The sequence below is a fragment of the Hylobates moloch genome, unplaced genomic scaffold (assembly GCF_009828535.3).
Source record: "Hylobates moloch isolate HMO894 unplaced genomic scaffold, HMol_V3 SCAFFOLD_13, whole genome shotgun sequence".
NCBI lineage: Eukaryota > Metazoa > Chordata > Mammalia > Primates > Hylobatidae > Hylobates > Hylobates moloch.
This window is the reverse complement of record NW_026652288.1, coordinates 103,127,895-103,146,067: the sequence shown is the minus strand read 5'-3', so window position 1 is coordinate 103,146,067 and position 18,173 is coordinate 103,127,895. Positions and strand designations below refer to the sequence as shown.

At 52.5% G+C, this 18,173-nt stretch overlaps 1 protein-coding gene across 1 annotated transcript; it reads left to right on the top strand.

Annotated features, from left to right (window-relative positions):
• The first annotated feature begins 7,152 nt into the window (after positions 1–7,152).
• LRRC15 (leucine rich repeat containing 15) lies at positions 7,153–11,241 on the top strand. The gene is made up of 2 exons (XM_032172337.2): positions 7,153–7,167; positions 9,493–11,241. Exons 1-2 carry the CDS (start codon positions 7,153–7,155, stop codon positions 11,239–11,241), a joined length of 1,764 nt encoding a protein of 587 aa, XP_032028228.1.
• The last annotated feature ends 6,932 nt before the right edge of the window (positions 11,242–18,173 follow it).

Sequence of the window (18,173 nt, the reverse complement as noted above, 5' to 3'; positions counted from 1 at the left end):
GTTTTGTTCCCATTGGGGTTGGGGGCAGACAGGGCAGCAGAGTGTGGGCTGTAATGCAGAGGTGAGGGGCATAGGGAAGCTCCTCACGCCCAGATACGCCCCTTGATTGCCCGTCCCCAAGCCAGAGATGTGTGTGCCTGCACCCCTCAGAGCAGCAGTAATGGCAAAGACCCCAGCATCACAAGGAAATCGGAAATGCTGTTTTTAGAGGGGACACAGTGGTCGTTACTATATTTTTCCTTGGAATCTAAAGTAAATGCTTCTTCCAAAATGTTAACAACAGATGAATCACGTTAATTGTCTGTAAATTTAAAGCCAAATAAAAAGTTTAAAATAAAAAAGAAAGAGAAGAATGAATGAGTTTTCTAGAACCACAGGGAGAAGCACTTGCCAACACTCCTAGGAGCAAAGAAACACCCCTGAATCCTGCCCTATCCCTCTCTCGGCGTCCTTGTCTCCTTGTCCTGGGCAGGCAGCAGGGGGTCCACAGTCACTTAGGGAGGGCGTTGCGGGGTGGTTGTAAACTCCCCTCTCACGGTGGCCAATGCAGTGAAGGAATCCAAAAGAAACAGCGGGGGAAAGAAGGAAAGGGGAAAATGTGTCCTGAGTTTTTAAATATGGTTGAAGCAAACCCCTTACATTTAGGGATGCCAGCTGTGTGTCCCCTGTAGTGTCAGCCCAGGACATGCAGGCACTGTATTGTGGCCCACAGTCCCCCCTCCCAGGGCCAACACTGCCTTCTGCAGTGACTCACGCCCGGGATAGTTTAAATACCGGGATAGCTCAGGCAAGCCACACTCATGCTGCAGCCTTGAGCCGTCCCTCGTCCTCCTCTCAGGCTCCCTCTTGTCCACGGCGGGCGGGCGCCGAGCTGCTGGTAAGTAGGCGAGCCACCCCCCTCCCTCCTCTCTGCTTAGAGGGCCCAGCCAGCCCCTTCCCATTTCTGCTGGACCTGCTCCCCTGGGAGAACCCAGAAGGGGCAGAGCTGACATGTGCCTGGGGATGCTCTTGGGACAGGGACAGGAGAAGCCCACGCTGGAGGGGTGCAAGCCTGTCTCCCTCACTGCCTGGACACCAGGACCACCAGCCCCTCTGCTGATGCCTCAACAGCCTCTTAGGCCCCTTGCCCTGAGCAGCTCATCATGTCAACCTGTGGTGCTGAGATGCCTGAGACCAGCAAGTTGGGCTGAAAGTGGATTAAATTATCACCCCCCCCGTCACTGGATTGACCGTTCTGGAATCTAGATCCGTTGGGGGAAGAACTTTTCTTTTTAAGGTTCAGATTATTTGAGCCCGTGCCGTCTTTCCTGGCACTCACCCTGGTGGCCCCCAGTGGTCTGCCCCGTATTTGGGTCTGTCCAAGACCTTCCTTCATGGGGGTTTCCCAGGCAAGAGAGCTGTCTGCTTTGCATAGATGGATAATTCCTGCAAGTGTGACTTCAGCAGATGTGTCGGCCCCTGGTTTGCAGTTCCAATTTCTAACTCAGACATGGGCCCAGCATTGTTCAGGCTCTAACAGTGTGGCTTAGGGGGCACTGTGCTGGCAGTTTCCCCTCTCTCTTGCTGGCAGTGTCGGCCTCTGTGGAGCCTGGCGGCTTTGAGCAGGGAGTCAGGGCAGGAGATGGATTTGTGGTGAGGGGGCATGTGGATTTGAAATTGTGATGGCTGCATCCTGACCCATGTCTCTGCGCAAACATAGAGGCAGGACCTGGGGCTAAGAAACCAACTGTGGAAAACCAGAACTTTCAGGACTCTCCCACCCCTGCCAAAGTGCAAGAGCCATTCCACCTCCTGGGCCCAGGGTGTCACCTCGGTGCAGCTGCACTCTCTCTGGGATGACACGTGTGATCCAGCCGCAGGTGCCGGGTGCCTGTCTGCCACGTGCCAGCTTCTTCTTTGGGGTTATCTGGGATACATCACTTTATCTCGGGCAGCTCTCAGATGTGTTGGTGCCACTGGCTCCTTAATTTAGAAGTTCTCTAACAGCTGGCACTTCCTTCATTCTGCATAGACTGAACATCTGGGGTAAATTCAGGGCCAGACAGTCCAATTTGCCTGTGGTCTTGAGTTAGCTGGGCGGGCTCAGCAGTGATGAGGCAGGCATGTGAGAGGGTTCGGGGCCAGGGGAAAGTTCTGGATAGATTCCACAGAAAGTCAGGTCATGGAAGGTTCTTCCCAGGGCTAGGGAACACTCCCTTAGCTTGCTCAGTAAATGGAGGGGGTGGTGAGGCAAGGGTAGAAGTAGATCCAGCCATGGAGAAATAAGAGATGGGGAGAAGCTGTCCTAACTCAGCCTGCCAGTAAGCAGACTGTGATCACACATGGCAATTTGCTGCCCTGAATCCTGACCACGAAAGAGTCACTGCTGCTTCAGATTTACGGCCTCTCTGGGCTTTGGGACACAGAAATTAGAACCTGCTTCCAGATGCTTTGATCAGGGGCTGATCCATTTCTCTCTACTTTGAGACCCCAGGTGCCCGCCTGAGAAAGGGGCTGTTTGTAGCGCGTGGCTGCTCTCATAAGAACCCCTTTGCGGCAGTTCTCCCTGTTCTGCCGGGCGGTTTGTCAGTTTCTCCTGCTACGCTTGCCAGGCTAATGACGGTCCTGCTCTGGCCTCTGCCGGAAGCCAAACCTGGGAGGATCCCCAACAGAAGGGCTGGAAAGGAATTGCGCTTTTTAACTGATTTTCTTTTTTAAAACAATAAGCAACATTTTGGCTTTGAAGGGCTGTGAGAGATGAGAGACGGGGGTCCCCACTTGATCAAGATGGAGGGTGAGGGTGTGGCCAGTCTTGCATTGGAGTTCAAGGATGCTTTCTGTTTGGGGTGGAGTATTCCCAAATCAGGGGCCTGTGACCTTGGCCCCAGGTCCTGCCTCTACATTTGAGTAGAGACACAGGTAAAGGTGCAGCTGTCCCAGTTTCAAATCCACACACCAGCCAGGCGAGGTGGCTCACGCCTGTAATCCCAGCACTTTGGGAGGCCGAGGCGGGCAGATCACGAGGTCAGGAGATCAAGAACATCCTGGCTAACACGGTGAAACCCCGTTTCTACTAAAAATACAAAAAATTAGCCAGGTGTGGTGGCAGGTGCCTGTAGTCCCAGCTACTCGGGAGGCTGAGGCAGGAGAATGGCGTGAACCCGGGAGGCGGAGCTTGCAGTAGCAGAGATTGCGCCACTGCACTCCAGCCTGGGCGACAGAGCGAGACTCCATCTCAAAAAACATAAATAAATTAAAATAAATAAATTAAAATCCACACACCCCTCATCACAAATCCATCTGCAGCCTTGTTGTTGAGATTACAGGGGTCAACCCCTCTGTCCCTTCCCTGCAGTCCTCAGGAGACTCAGGTGGAATTGAACAAACACCAGCATCAGAGCAGCCTTAAACAAGGAATCCCTGAACCCACGCAGCCTGGTAGTTGGGAGAAGCACTTGCCCTTGGCGAATCATGCTGGGCAGGGGGAAGGTGGATTGTGTGAGCCTCAGTTGATTTAAGCTGGAGGGTGCAAAGCCACCTCCTCCCCAATCCCAGGCCCTGCCAGGCATGTGGTTGACAAGGTCGTGAATCCCGGTGATGAGGCTCAGGGGTTCGCCAAGCTCTGTAGTTAGGGGCCCTGATCGGGTGTCAGAAGTCCCCAACGGACTGCGTGACCTTGGGCAAGTCCCCTGCTCTCTGGGGACCCTCAGCTTTCCCAACTACAAAATGAGCAGACGGTTTGACTACGTGCACTCAGAAAGCTCTTGCACCTCTGATGCTCCAGGCTGTAAGTACCGTTTCTGGAAGCAGCTTCTATTGCCAGGTTCAACTCAGCACAAACCGCAGTTCCTGATGGGGATGCAGAAGGGGCCGCTGAGAGAAATATTGGTAGAGGGATGGCGCCAGGGCTGTGGCAGGATCTGCAGCCTCCCCCATCCCGGGTCCTCTTGTTCTCAGCGGTCAGTGACAAAGGGTCCGAGCCTGGGTTCTTGGCTAGTCTAGACCTCATGTGGTGTTTCTGAGCATGTTCTGTGGACTCCTGCACTGGAGTCACTTGGGAAGTTTGAAAAACATGCAGAATCCTGGGCCCCGCTGAGATCTAGAGATCAGGATCCCTGTGGGTGGAGTCGCCAGAGATTCTGATTTTACCCAACGACAAAAATCACGATCGTCACCAACATTTATTGGGTCCTCACTTTGTGCCAAGAACTCACCCAAGTGCTTCATATGCATTAACTCGTTTAATCCTCACAGCAGCAACGCTATGAGGTCAGTTCTATTAAACAAGCCAGGCGATTTTATGTGCTGCCCCAGGAGGGGGGATGTTTGGTGAGATGGGGAGGTCTGGAGGCACCGAGGCCTGAGCTTCAGCCCAAGCCTCTCAGACAGACCCACCGGCCTGAGCCCCCATGAGCGCGTGATTGAGGTCAGCACCTGCTGTGGGCAGTGGGGACAGACCCTGGCTGCTCCAAGCCTGACATCTTGCTTGGGAGCCCTCAGGCTGGTTGGGTGACATCTCTGCAGACAAGGCCATGACTGGGCAGCCCTCTGTGGGGAGAAGGCAGAAGCCAGGGAGAGAGCCCCTCTCTGGGTCTCAGTTTCCCCAGGTGTGCTGGGAGGGGGCGGGACCAGACGCTCCCAGAGGCCCCTCCCAGTCCCTGGGTTCCATGGAACGGCTATTGCCTATGTGCGGACGGGACGTGCTGATTACTAAGTGGGATTGCCCTGGCTGGGAAACTTGGGGGCAGGTGGGCCTGAAAAGATGGGCACGAGTTCCTCAGGCCTCAGCATGAAGCTGGAGCCGGGCCAGGCAGCCCTGCTGGAGGTCCAGCGGGTCCTCTGGGGAAGAGAAGATGAGGAGAATGAGGGGCTTCAGGCCAAATTTCCTTCCTGCCTCACATCAGAAGATAGCAGAGCTCCAAGGGCCCTTGGAAGTCTTTACTGAAGGGGAAACTGAGGCCTGGAGAACTTCTCTAAGCTCACACTTCAACTTAGTGTCAACCAGAGTAGAACGCTGGTCTTCCAGGCTCCCTCCAAAAGTTGTGCTCTGTGTCATTAAAATAAGGAGGAATCTGCTTCCAGGAAGCCTCGTGTTCAGGGCATGTGAACGATGGTATTAAACCAAAAACGTCCCAACCCACCAACCAACAAAGCCCAGGGCTTCGAGGCTAATTATGTGTTTGCTCATGAGTCATGGTGCTTCTGCTGAGACCTGAAGCTGAGCGCCCTGGTTCATGCGCTTCTGCTCACGGGGAGGGACTGCTTCAGAGCGCCCAGGAGAGCTGTCAGGCTGTCCTTCGGTTTGTCAGCTCGGCTTGCTGACTTCATGGGCCAGTGATAGACGCCAGGCTATTCCCCCTTCCCAGGAGCTGGACAGGGGCTGGACTGAGTCACCGAAGTGATTGAGGATGCTCTTGGCTGCCTGGGGGAGAAGTTATAATTAGGGCAGCTTTGTGGCCCTTTAACTGCCATCTGTCAGAGCTGCCAAGCAGCACCAGGCAGCGTGGGCTATTAGGCCTCCAGGTGCTGGGCTCCTAGAGGCTGCAGCCACTGCACGAGCTGACATCACGTGCTGAGAATCCAAGGGCCCAGCTGTCAGTCCCAGTTCTGTGGCCCCTCCCTCCCCTGTGGGCTTTGCAGCTGGGTTGAGGGGAGCCCTTTGGAGACCCTGTGGAGCCCTGGGCGCCAGCCGCAGCAGTCGAAAGTGCTGGAAAACAGGAAACTGCTGCATGTGGTGCTGGGATGGGCTTTGCAGATGTGAGGATTTATACAGAGGAAAATCTGCAAATTCTTGCAATATTTGTCATGCTGAGTGCGGCCCATTTTAGACAGTGGTGGCCCTGTTCCCATAGGGAATTATCTCTGCAATCCTTTCAGGTCAAGAGGCACCTTCCCCTGGCACAAGCCCTTCCTGGGCTGGCTTGATGCCCCTCCCCAGCTGGGGAGTGCAGACTCAGAGAAAGCCACATAAAGATGGGTCCTCAGAGGGTGCCTCATCCTACACTGTCATTCACAGATGGGGAAACTCAAGATTGCCCTGGGCTGGCCAGGTGATGTGCCCTTAATTTAGTCTCTGACACTTGGGCCGTGACACCGTTTTGAAGCACGCTGGGTATATGAGCGGACATTAAATATAAGTGCCAGCTAGCTTGTCTCCAGGAGCAATTCAAGCTCCACCTTTTGCACGTCAGCTCAGGCAGTAAATATCTCACATACACTTACACCAAAGAGATGGGCAAATACCCACACTGTCCACACAGACCCCTAAGAGTACAGGCACCATTGTCTTGGTGGACAGATTGCTTTCTCATGCCCTGAAACTCAGCCTTAGAATCCTAAGATCTTAGGAACGGACAGGACACCAGTTGTCTTCCAGTCCAATGCCCTACCAGGCGTGGGAATCTTCTCTACAGCTTGCTTGCTAAGTGATTGCTTTAGCCCTTGCTTGATTGCTTCCAGTGACAGACAGCATACTCCCTCTGTGAGGTTGCCTGTTTTGACTCTGGATAGGCTGTCTTCAGTGGTGAACTGAAATCTGCCACTCTATAACTTCTGTACCCGTTTGACCTCTGAAGCCACGCTGAGCTAGGTCCTTTCTGTATCCCATGGCAGCCCTTCAGGGATGCTAGGAAAGTGATTGTGGACTCCTCACAGCATCTCTTCCTCTGGTTATTTATTCATCCACAGCTCCCTCATTTTAATTTTAATTTAATTTTTTTCTCACCATGTCTTAGGGTGCTGACACAGTTCCTTCAATGGATGCTCAGATGTTCTGCTTTCTAGACCCCCTTGCCATCTTTTAGAATTCTTCAGGAGGTCAGTTTGCCATCAGCCTTTTTGAAGTTCAGAGTGGAACTGAGCCCAGCACTACAGGTGTGGCCACGTCAGGGCAGTGTAGGGTGAGACTATCACCTCCTTTTTTCCACATGTGATACTTCTATTAATCCAGTCTCAGACCACACTAGCTTTTGCGGGCAGCCTCCTTCCTTTGTTATCGTTAGTAAAAAGTCCTAAGTCTTCTCCTAGGGTGAATACTGAGCCACTTTTTTTGTGTACTCTGTTTAGGCAGCTTGTTTTCTGTTGCTGGGTTCTGGACCTGACATTTGTCTATATAAGTTTTTTTTTTTTTAGATGTGTCCCTAGCATAATCTGGCCCCATTCCTTTGCATCTAGATGCCTTTGGACAAGGTATTCTTTTTCCTTTCTTGTTTCCATCGTTCTATATGCTTAGTCAAGTTCTTAATGTAAAAGTATAACAGGTCAGGGCTTCCATGGGCTGTGAACAAGTAAAAAAATCAAGGTCTTGGCTGGGCACGGTGGCTCATGCCTGTAATCCCAGCACTTTGGGAGACCGAGCTGGGCGGATCACGAGGTCAGGAGATCGAGACCAGCCTGACCAACATGGTGAAACCCTGTCTTTACTAAAAATATAAAAGTTAGCCAGGCCTGGTGGCGTGCGCCTGTAATTCCAGCTACTTGGGAGGCTGAGGCAGGAGAATTGCTTGAACCTGGGAGGTGGAGGTTGCAGTGAGCAGAGATCGTGCCACTGCACTCCAGCCTGGGGGACAGAGCGAGACTCTGTCTCAAAAAAAAAAAAAAAAAAAAAAAAAATCAAGGTCTGTGTGGTTGGGGAATGGGCTTAGGTTTTTATCTCAGAGTAAGCTTGTTGGGGCGGGCAGGCGGGCAGGAAAGGGGTGTGTGGGGCTGAGGCCAAATTGGGAAGCCTGGGTTACTCTGAGATGTGGGCCAGGCTCCAGACCCCGTGAGTTCAGAGCCACAAAGAGAGACCAGAGAAATACCTTCTTTACCCAACCATTGATGGCTTCTATGCCATCATTTGAAATTCCTTCCTCTGACTCAGGATTTTTGCTCATGGAAAGGCAGACACAGCATTAACACTCAAAGTACTTCCTTAGGGGTCTGGAGACCTGCGCTTTGGGCTCAGAAGCCTTTCCTTGCTTCTTGCTCCCCATAAAGTGATGGGAATGAGTGACCGGCAGTGACTGCTGCATCTTCCAGGAGTTTGGACCTTTGAACCTTTGGTGGAAGTTGGACATACTCTCACATATACACAGAAATTCTTAGTTCCTTGACTACTAATGCCAAGACCAGAAGCACTTTGAGGCCCTCCTGACTTCAGGAGTCTATAGGGTCCAGCTGTGGATAAGCATGGAACAACAGCACGCGTTTGCACAGCACTGGCCGGGATGGCCCTGCATCCTTTCCCATTCGCTCCTCACAATAGCCCCAAGAGCAGGGCAGGAGTTACCATCCCCTCTTCACACACGAGGGAGCTGAAGCTTGCAGGCCTCAAGCTTCATTCAAGGTGAAACTGTTAGTGATCCTTAAATATTCATATAGGGACCAGCACCCATGTCCCATATCTCTACATTTTACAGACACACACACACACACACACACACACACACACAGTTATATATGTCATTGTCATCAGTGATTTCAAACACCAACATTTTCATGAACTTGCCTCCATTTTCAGAACTTCGCCACGACTGACCTACCATCTTTTAGCGCAAAGTACATCTCAGTAGGTTTCCTGGAAGTTTACTCAAGGACTCCCCAGTGTTTCTTGTGGAAACTGGGACTTATACCCACAAGGCTGGCTTCAGGCACCAGCTAAGCCACAGCAGCCTCTCCCTGTGAGGCAGGACGTGGTGCAGACACGTCATGGCCTTTTCCTGGGAGGGTGGTTTGAATTCGACCTAGATGAAGCACAGGTGAAAGGGCTAACAGAGGGCTAAGTGATGGTTGATGGTGATGGGCTGGGCAGGGCAGGCCCAGGTGAGCGTGAGGAAAAGCTGCTTCCACTGTAGTCTTTCAGGCAGATCCCAGCTCTGTAGTCCTAACTCTGCCACTGCTGCTGCACCTCCCGGCAGGCCACTGTGTTTGTGGCCTCACCATCTTCCCCCAGGTTCAGCCCTATTTATTTGTTCCCATTGCCTCCATGTTCCTCCTGACGAGGCTGTGTTTAACCAGCACATTCAGATGATGTGAGGGACACAGAGATGGATAAGATACAGTTCCCGCCCTAAGGAACCTGTAGGGATGAAGGATGGACTCCCCGCCGTGGAAAGCTTATTGGCTGGGGAAGGAGACAGAGAGGGACACAGTGAATGACATCTAAGGCCACTGTGGCCAATGATGGAGACTGGGAAGACGACTTCATGGAAGGGTAACTGATTGACTCATGGAATCTGGGAAGTGTCCTAAAGGTCATTGCACTGGAGCTGGACTTGGAAGCATGGGAACATTTTGTATAAGGACAAGTGGCACTCCAGTTAGGGAGAATTGCCTGGGCAAAGGCATCGAAGCAGAAAGGCAGGGGCAAAGGTGCACAGGCTTGCTGTCCAGAGCAGAGAGAGCGTGCGTCCAGTATATGATGATGGGGTTCAAAGCCAAGCCAGCATTGGCACTGCAAGTTGATGTTGGCTTAAAACTTGCCAGTGTCGGTTAGAGGACCCTGACTAACGTGTGCTCTCTCCCCTTGCACAGGCTATGCCACTGAAGCATTATCTCCTTTTGCTGGTGGGCTGCCAAGCCTGGGGTGCAGCGTTGGCCTACCATGGCTGCCCTAGCGAGTGTACCTGCTCCAGGGCCTCCCAGGTGGAGTGCACCGGGGCACGCATTGTGGCAGTGCCCACCCCTCTGCCCTGGAACGCCATGAGCCTGCAGATCCTCAACACACACATCACTGAACTCAATGAGTCCCCGTTCCTCAATATCTCAGCCCTCATCGCCCTGAGGATCGAGAAGAATGAGCTGTCGCGTATCATGCCTGGGGCCTTCCGAAACCTGGGCTCACTGCGCTACCTCAGCCTCGCCAACAACAAGCTGCAGGTTCTGCCCGTCGGCCTCTTCCAGGGCCTGGACAGCCTCGAGTCCCTCCTTCTGTCCAGTAACCAGCTGATGCAGATCCAGCCGGCCCACTTCTCCCAGTGCAGCAACCTCAAGGAGCTGCAGTTGCACGGCAACCACCTGGAATACATCCCCGACGGAGCCTTCGACCGCCTGGTGGGACTCACGAAGCTCAATCTGGGCAAGAATAGCCTCACCCACATCTCACCCAGGGTCTTCCAGCACCTGGGCAACCTCCAGGTCCTCCGGCTGTATGAGAACAGGCTCACGGACATCCCCATGGGCACTTTTGATGGGCTTGTCAACCTGCAGGAGCTGGCTCTGCAGCAGAACCAGATTGGACTGCTCTCCCCTGGTCTCTTCCACAACAACCACAACCTCCAGAGACTCTACCTGTCCAACAACCACATCTCCCAGCTGCCACCCAGCATCTTCATGCAGCTGCCCCAGCTCAACCGTCTTACTCTCTTTGGGAATTCCCTGAAGGAGCTTTCTCCAGGGGTCTTTGGGCCCATGCCCAACCTGCGGGAGCTTTGGCTCTATGACAACCACATCACTTCTCTACCCGACAATGTCTTCAGCAACCTCCGCCAGTTGCAGGTCCTGATTCTTAGCCGCAATCAGATCAGCTTCATCTCCCCGGGTGCCTTCAACGGGCTGACGGAGCTTCGGGAGCTGTCCCTCCACACCAACGCACTGCAGGACCTGGACGGGAACGTCTTCCGCATGTTGGCCAACCTGCAGAACGTCTCCCTGCAGAACAACCGCCTCGGACAGCTGCCAGGGAATATCTTCGCCAACGTCAATGGCCTCATGACCATCCAGCTGCAGAACAACCAGCTGGAGAACTTGCCCCTCGGCATCTTCGATCACCTGGGGAAACTGTGTGAGTTGCGGCTGTATGACAATCCCTGGAGATGTGACTCAGACATCCTTCCGCTCCGCAACTGGCTCCTGCTCAACCACCCTAGGTTAGGGACGGACACCGTACCTGTGTGTTTCAGCCCAGCCAATGTCCGAGGCCAGTCCCTCATTATCGTCAACGTCAACGTTGCTGTTCCGAGTGTCCATGTCCCCGAGGTGCCTAGTTACCCAGAAGCGCCGTGGTACCCAGACACACCCAGTTACCCTGACACCACATCCATCTCTTCTACCACGGAGCTAACCAGCCCTGTGGAAGACTACACTGATCTGACTACCATTCAGGTCACTGAGGACCGCAGCATTTGGGGCATGACCCAGGCCCAGAGCGGGCTGGCCATTGCCGCCATTGTAATTGGCATTGTCGCCCTGGCCTGCTCCCTGGCTGCCTGCATTGGCTGTTGCTGCTGCAAGAAGAGGAGCCAAGCCGTCCTGATGCAGATGAAGGCACCCAATGAGTGTTAAAGAGGCAGGCTGGAGCAGGGCTGGGGAATGATAGGACTGGAGGAGCTGGGAATTTCATCTTTCTGCCTCCACCCCTGGGTCCACGGAGCTTTCCCGTGATTGCTCTTTCTGGCCCTAGAGGAAGGTGTGCCTACCTCTTCCTGACCTGCCTGATTCTCCTGTAGAGAAGCAGGTCATGCCGGACCTTCCTACAATCAGGAAGATAGATCCAACTGGCCACGGCAAAAGCCCGGGGGATTTCTGATTCATACCCCTGGGCTTCCTTCAAGAGGGCTCCTCCTCCAAATCCTCCCCACCTGTCCTCCAAGAACAGCCTTCCCTGCGCCCAGGCCCCTTCCTGGCCTCTGTAGACTCAGTTAGTCCACAGCCTGCTCACCTCGTGGGAATAGTTCTCCGCCGAGATAGCCCCTCTCGCCTAAGTATTATGTAAGTTGATTTCCCTTCTTTTGTTTCTCTTGTTTGTGCTATGGCTTGACCCAGCATGTCCCCTCAAATGAAAGTTCTCCCCTTGATTTTCTGCTCCTGAAGGCAGGGTGAGTTCTCTCCTCAAACAAGACTTCAAACCATTTAACTGGTTTCTTAAGAGCCGTCAAGCACCCTGGTTTTGGGGACGCTATGGAAGAGAGAAGGACAATCATGCCGCTCAGTTCCCAAGACAGAAGAGTTGTCATCAGCGTCTCACTTGTGATTTTTATCTGGAAAAGGAAGAAAGATCCCAGCACAGCAAGCTCAGCCTTTTAGAGAAGGATCTTTCCAAATTGCAAACTTGGCTTCGAAAAGTTGACCCCTTTAAGGAATGAAATCATGTAGAATTTTGGACTTCTAAAAACATTAAAATCAGCTTATCGGTACGGGATAGAGAAAGAAATCTGGTGCCTGGGGGTCCTTGTGTTCAACCCTAGAGTTTGTTTGAAAAGTTTTAATTGAAGCATATGAAGTGTATGTGCAGAAAAGTGGGAACACGATAGTGTACAGCTTGGTGGATTTTCACAAACTGAACTTACCTGTGTAATCAGCATCCAGACCCAGACACAGAGCATCACCAATATCCCCCAACCTGGGCTTTTCCCAGAGGAGACGGGGGCTTCTGGAGATGGACTTACCTGGGACCTGCTCCCCATGAGCCAGGACAGTCCCCCCACAGCCAGCCTGTGCAAAGGCCCAGTGGCCAGGGGTGGAGGAGAATACGTGGGTGTGGACAGGATGGGAGACTCTGGCCTGAACAGGAGATTTTATTAAATCTGGAGACCCTGAGAGACCCTGAGACCTGGGGCACCCTGGCTCGCCAGGTCAGAAGCATCCTGACTGCAGAGGTCCGTGCATCCACACCCTCTTCCCTGCCAGCAAGCTCTCTGCGGCTCATCAGAGGTCCCTCCGCCTGTATCTGTTTTTAATTTTCATTCTTCACTTAGGGGAAGTGAAATAGCTCAGAGATGAGATCCTTTAATTGAAAACCAAATGTAACGGAATCCAGTGTCTTTCTAATGTGGTAAAATTCTCCATCAACTTCACAGTCAGCTGGCAGCCGAACTTCAGAATCTCACTTATAGCAGGCAACACAGGGGTACGCCGACGGGTCATGCTGGGTCTGGGGGCTCCCTGGAGCTCCTCCTGCGTGTGGTCTGGTTAGGAGTTGAATTGTTTGCTCCAGGGTTATTCTCCTCCTTGAGTCACAGTCACACGAATGCCTGCCTTCTCTGGCCTTCCTGCTACACACATATTCACATGGCGCTCAAGAAGTTAGGCTCATGGCAACGTGTGTCTTTCTTTGGACAACTGGCCCAGTTTACAGTGAAATGGAGAATTTCAGGTCTCCGCATCTGCCCAGGAAAGAACTTCAGCTGACTCCACGGTGATCTGGAAATCCACCACCAATCCCGATCGGCTCTTATTAGTTCCCTGCTCCCCAAGACACCTGTGACATCCCCCAGGGCCATAGGAGCACAGTGCTGACCAGGTTTCCCTTCCAGTTCCTGCACAAGAGTCCAGAGGGATGTTTGCAAACACTAGTGCACTTTGTAGCTTTTCACCCTCTGTCCCAGGGAATCTAGGAGAGATGAGGCCCGTCAGAGTCAAGAGATGTCATCCCCCCAGGGTCTCCAAGGCATTTCCAAACCATTGGTAGCACCTGGAGGACATGCACCAAGGCTTGCCAGAGCCAACAGGAAGTGAGCCCACAGCATAGCACATGAGCGTCACCCTCTGATGGTGGCCTGCTGTGCCTGGTGCCAACAGGGGCAGCCCGGCCCGTATCGCTCCAGACAGGAAGCATGGGTTTGCCCACAGACCTGTCGGGTGCTCCTGTGAGTGGCCTCCAGATGTCTTTGTGCATAGGCACAAGTGGGCCAGGACTGGAGAGAGGTGGGAAGCCTTCTCATACAGTGGGCCCTGCCGATCTTAACCCCGAACCTCTAGGTATTCCTGGCAGTAGCCATGACATTGGAGCACCTTCCTCTCCACCCCGGAGGCTGACCTGAGGGCCGCTGTCCTCAGATGATGCCACCCAGGAGCACCCTAGGTGAGGGGTGAGGGCCCCTTTATGTGAACCTCTTGCCTCTTCCTTTCTTTCATCAGAGTGGTTGGATGGAGCCATTGGGCCTCCTTTTCTTCATCGGGCCCTTCGACCTCTCTGAGCCATGTTGTCTGGCTGGGCACCTACTAGAAAAGCTGAGTGGAGTCTCCTTTCCAACAGGATGATGCATTTGCTCAATTCTCAGGGCTGGAATGAGCTGGCTGGTCCCCCAGAAAGCTGGAGTAGGGTACAGAGTTCAGTGCACTCTTCCTCTCTGTTCACACCTCCTTGACAGTCCCACACCCATCTGGAGTGGGGGCTGGGAGTCAGCGTTGGAGAAAAGACAACAAAAGCCAATTGGAACCACTATTTTTCAAAAGTGCTTCCTGTGCACAGATACTCTTCAAAGCACTGGACATGGATTCTCTCTCTAGCCCTCACACCCCTGTGGTAGGAGTGCCACCTCTACCCACTTGTGATGGGTACAGAGGCATTTGCTCTTTTGCATGGTATTCAACAGCCTGGGAGTTTTATTTATCTCTTCAAACTTTGTACAAGAGCTCATGGCTTGTCTTGGGCTTTCGTCATTAAACCAAAGAAAATGGAAGCCACTCCCCTGTTGCTCTCCTTAGTCTTGGTCATCAGAACCTCACTTGGTACCATATAGATCAAAAGCTTTGCAACTGCAGAAAAAATAAACTCATCCATCCCTTAAAGAATAGAATAGCTGGTCCCTCTCATGGGAATTGGGCTGTATGTATATTGTTCTTCCTCCTTAGAATTTAGAGATACAAGAGTTCTTCTTAGAACTTTTCCTGGACACAATTTCCACAACCTTTCAGATGCTGATATAGAGCTATTGGGAAAGAACTTCCAAACTCAGGAAGTTTACAGAGAGCAGACAGCTAGAGATAGCTCGGGAACCAGAGTTGGTCGACAGATGTTAGATGTATCCTAGCTTTAGCTATAAACCACTCAAAGATTCAGCCCCCAGATCCCACAGACAGAACTGAATCTGGGTTGTTGGGAAGGCAGCGGTGGCCTTGGGAAGGAAGCCATTGCTGTGGTTCAGAGAGGCTGGGCTGGCAAGTCAGTTCTGGATAAAACTCCTTCCGCCCCAGGCGTCTTCTTCTCTTAAGGAGAGATTGTTCTCACCAACCCGCTGCCTTCATGCTGCCTTCAAAAGTAGATCATGTTTGCCTTGCTTAGAGAATTACTGCAAATCAGCCCCAGTGCTTGGCGATGCATTTAGAGATTTCTAGGCCCTCAGGGTTTTGTAGAGTGTGAGCCCTGGTGGGCAGGGTTGGGGGTCTGTCTTCTGCTGGATGCTGCTTATAATCCATTTGGTGTACAGAATCAACAATAAATAATACACATGGGCTGTGTGTGCTCTCTACAGACGCCTTGGGTGGGGGTCTCACACCTGTGGCTTCTGCTCTCGCTGTGTTTGTGCAAGGTTGAACTGGACAGATCCTTACAGAAAGCAGATTCTGGGCTGAGAATAGGCCTTTGGAAAGTGAGTGGGAGGCCAGGCGTGGTGGCCCACACCTGTAATCCCAGCACGTTGAGAGGCCGAGGTGGGTGGATCACCTGAGCTCAGGAGTTCAAGACCAGCCTGGCCAACATGGCAAAACCCCATCTCTACTAAAAATACAAAAATTAGCCAGGCATGGTGGTGTGTGCCTGTAATCCCAGTTACTCGGGAGGCTGAGGCAGGAGAATCGCTTGAACCCGGGAGGCAGAGGTTGCAGTGAGCCGAGGTTGTGCCACTGCCCTCCAGCCTGGGCAACAGCAAGACTCCATCTCAAAAAAAAAAAAGAAAAGAAAAGAAAGAAAGAAAAGAAAATGAGTGGGGACCAAAAAGGAAATAACAAATGGTATCTATAGGCCACTGTGGCTGGAAAAGACCTGAAGGATAAGTTCAATCCATTTTATAGATGAGGAAAAGGAGCTCAAGACAGGAAATGAATGTCCTATAGTCACCAGTAAGCCAGTGGCTAAGCCAGCCCTGCAACCCAGGCCTTCAGGCTCCCAGGCTGGTTCTTTTGTGCCACCAGGAAGGCACTGACGTTCCGTCAGCATTTGTTCAAAGCACACGTGTGAATACACACACACACATGCACGCAGGCAGGTGGCAGGACTATCGTACACACCTCTGGACTCCTATAAGTACTTAGCACCAGGCTCAGGAAGTCCCAGGCTCTCAGGCAACACTGTCTGAAGGAAGGTGACTCCCTCCAAGTGTCCAGGTATCCCCAGAACTCCCTCAGGCCTCTGGGTTCCAGGGGTGCCACAGCTGCTGGTGCAGGTCCAGCAGCTAAGAGAGGGGTGATCTGCTGTCCCTGTCCCTTTATCCCATGCTTATACCCAGGCAAAGGGCTTCCAATCATATTCACCTGGACTCTTCTAGTGCCTTAGATCCCTTCTGCCAGGTGTAAGCCTGTCCCAGGAGGTTAAGCCCGACAGGGGTCAGTCATGTTCACCATATTACAGGGCTGGACCCCTCCCATGGGCGGGGGGGAGGGGGCAGGGCCTTGTTGCCCTTCCCTAGCCACTGAACCTTAGTACACTCAAACAACTTTCTGGAATTTTGAATAATGGGGAAAGGAGTTAGAATCTCCATCCCTTCTCTTTCAGAAGATCCTTGAAATTTGTTTGTTTGTTTGTTTGTTTGAGGCAAAGTCTCATTCTGTTGCCAGGCTGGAGTGCAGTGGTTCGATCTCGGCTCACTGCAACCTCCGTCTCCCGGGTTCAAGCGATTCTCCTGCCTCAGCCTCTCTAGTTGTTGGGACTACAGGCACACACCACCACGCCCAGCTAATTTTTGTATTTTTAGTAGAGATGAGGTTTCACCATATTGGCCAGGATGGTCTCGATCTCCTGATCTCGTGATCCACCCACCTCGGCCTCCCAAAGTGCTGGGATTACAGGCGTGAGCCACTGCACCTGCCCGATCCTTGGAATTTTTAATGCAAGTCCCCTTCCACAGATGTTTCACCTTACACACACACACTCTCTCTCTCTCTGTCTCCTACTTCCCCAGGCCTTCTGCCACACCCATTCCGCAGACCAGAATGCAGACTTGGAGAGATTAAATCACTTGTCTAAGGACTGACTAGTTAGTTGAAGAGTCACAATTCAAACCTAGATCTGTCCAATGCCAAATTTCTCTTGTTCACCAGGCCACGTTAACCAATGAACAAACGGTGTTGCTGGAGGCGAGTGTGGATGGCTTGAGAACCCTGAGTACAGGGCAGTGCCAGGCTCTTCCCAGAACGGCTTGTGAGTGCCCCCATGCAAGCCATTTTTCCCAGCCACTGTCCCGCCCTTGCCAGCCTGGGGGCCGCTGAAGGGGAGCTGGGCACACTTTGTTCACCACCTTTCTTCATCCGAGAGGCTCCCGCTCTCCTCTGCCAGAGTGCATTTGTGGCATATCGCCACTGAAATACACTTTCTTGCCACACTCCATTAGACCTTTGCAGTTTGGCTGATGCAATCAGCTCACGTGCAAAAGAAACACTAATTTGCACTCATAAAAAGCGTAGATAAAAATCAATACCATGCAATGAGTTTAAAAGCCATCAGTCTACTTCAAGTGGTAGACTCCGGGCATTGAAACGATCGTAGATTGCTCATCCAGGTCACCCTTTCACCCTGCACGCCTTCACACACCCACTCTACGCTCTCACCACACATCCCCACACACCCTCACACTCACACTCAGTGCGCACTCACACACACCCACTCACCACACACCACACACACTCACACATATACCCCAACACACACTCAACTGCACACTCACCCACTCATTCACCACACACACCACACACCCACACACTGCACACACAACCACTCACCACACACCACACACACTCACACATATGCCCCAACACACACTCACCTACTGCACACTCACACTAACCCACCCATTCACCACACACACCACACACCCACACACTGCACACTCACACACCCACTCACCACACACATACGCCCACACACCCCCACACACTGCACACACACCCACTCACCACACACACATACCCACACACATTCATCACGCCCACACACACCCATACACACAACTCACACCCACACACATTCACCACACACCTACCTGCACTCACCACACATTTTCGCACACACTCTCATACTACACACACGAGACAGACTCGTGCATATACACACCCACTCATACTCACCACACACATCCCTACACCCACTCACACACACCCACTCACACATATACCCACTTACACACCACACCCCCACACACGCACTCACCACACACCCCTACACCCACTCACACACACCCCCACTCACACATACACCCTTTTACACACACCACACACAGACCACACACACCCCTACACCCATGCACACACACCCACTCACACACACGCACTCACCACACACA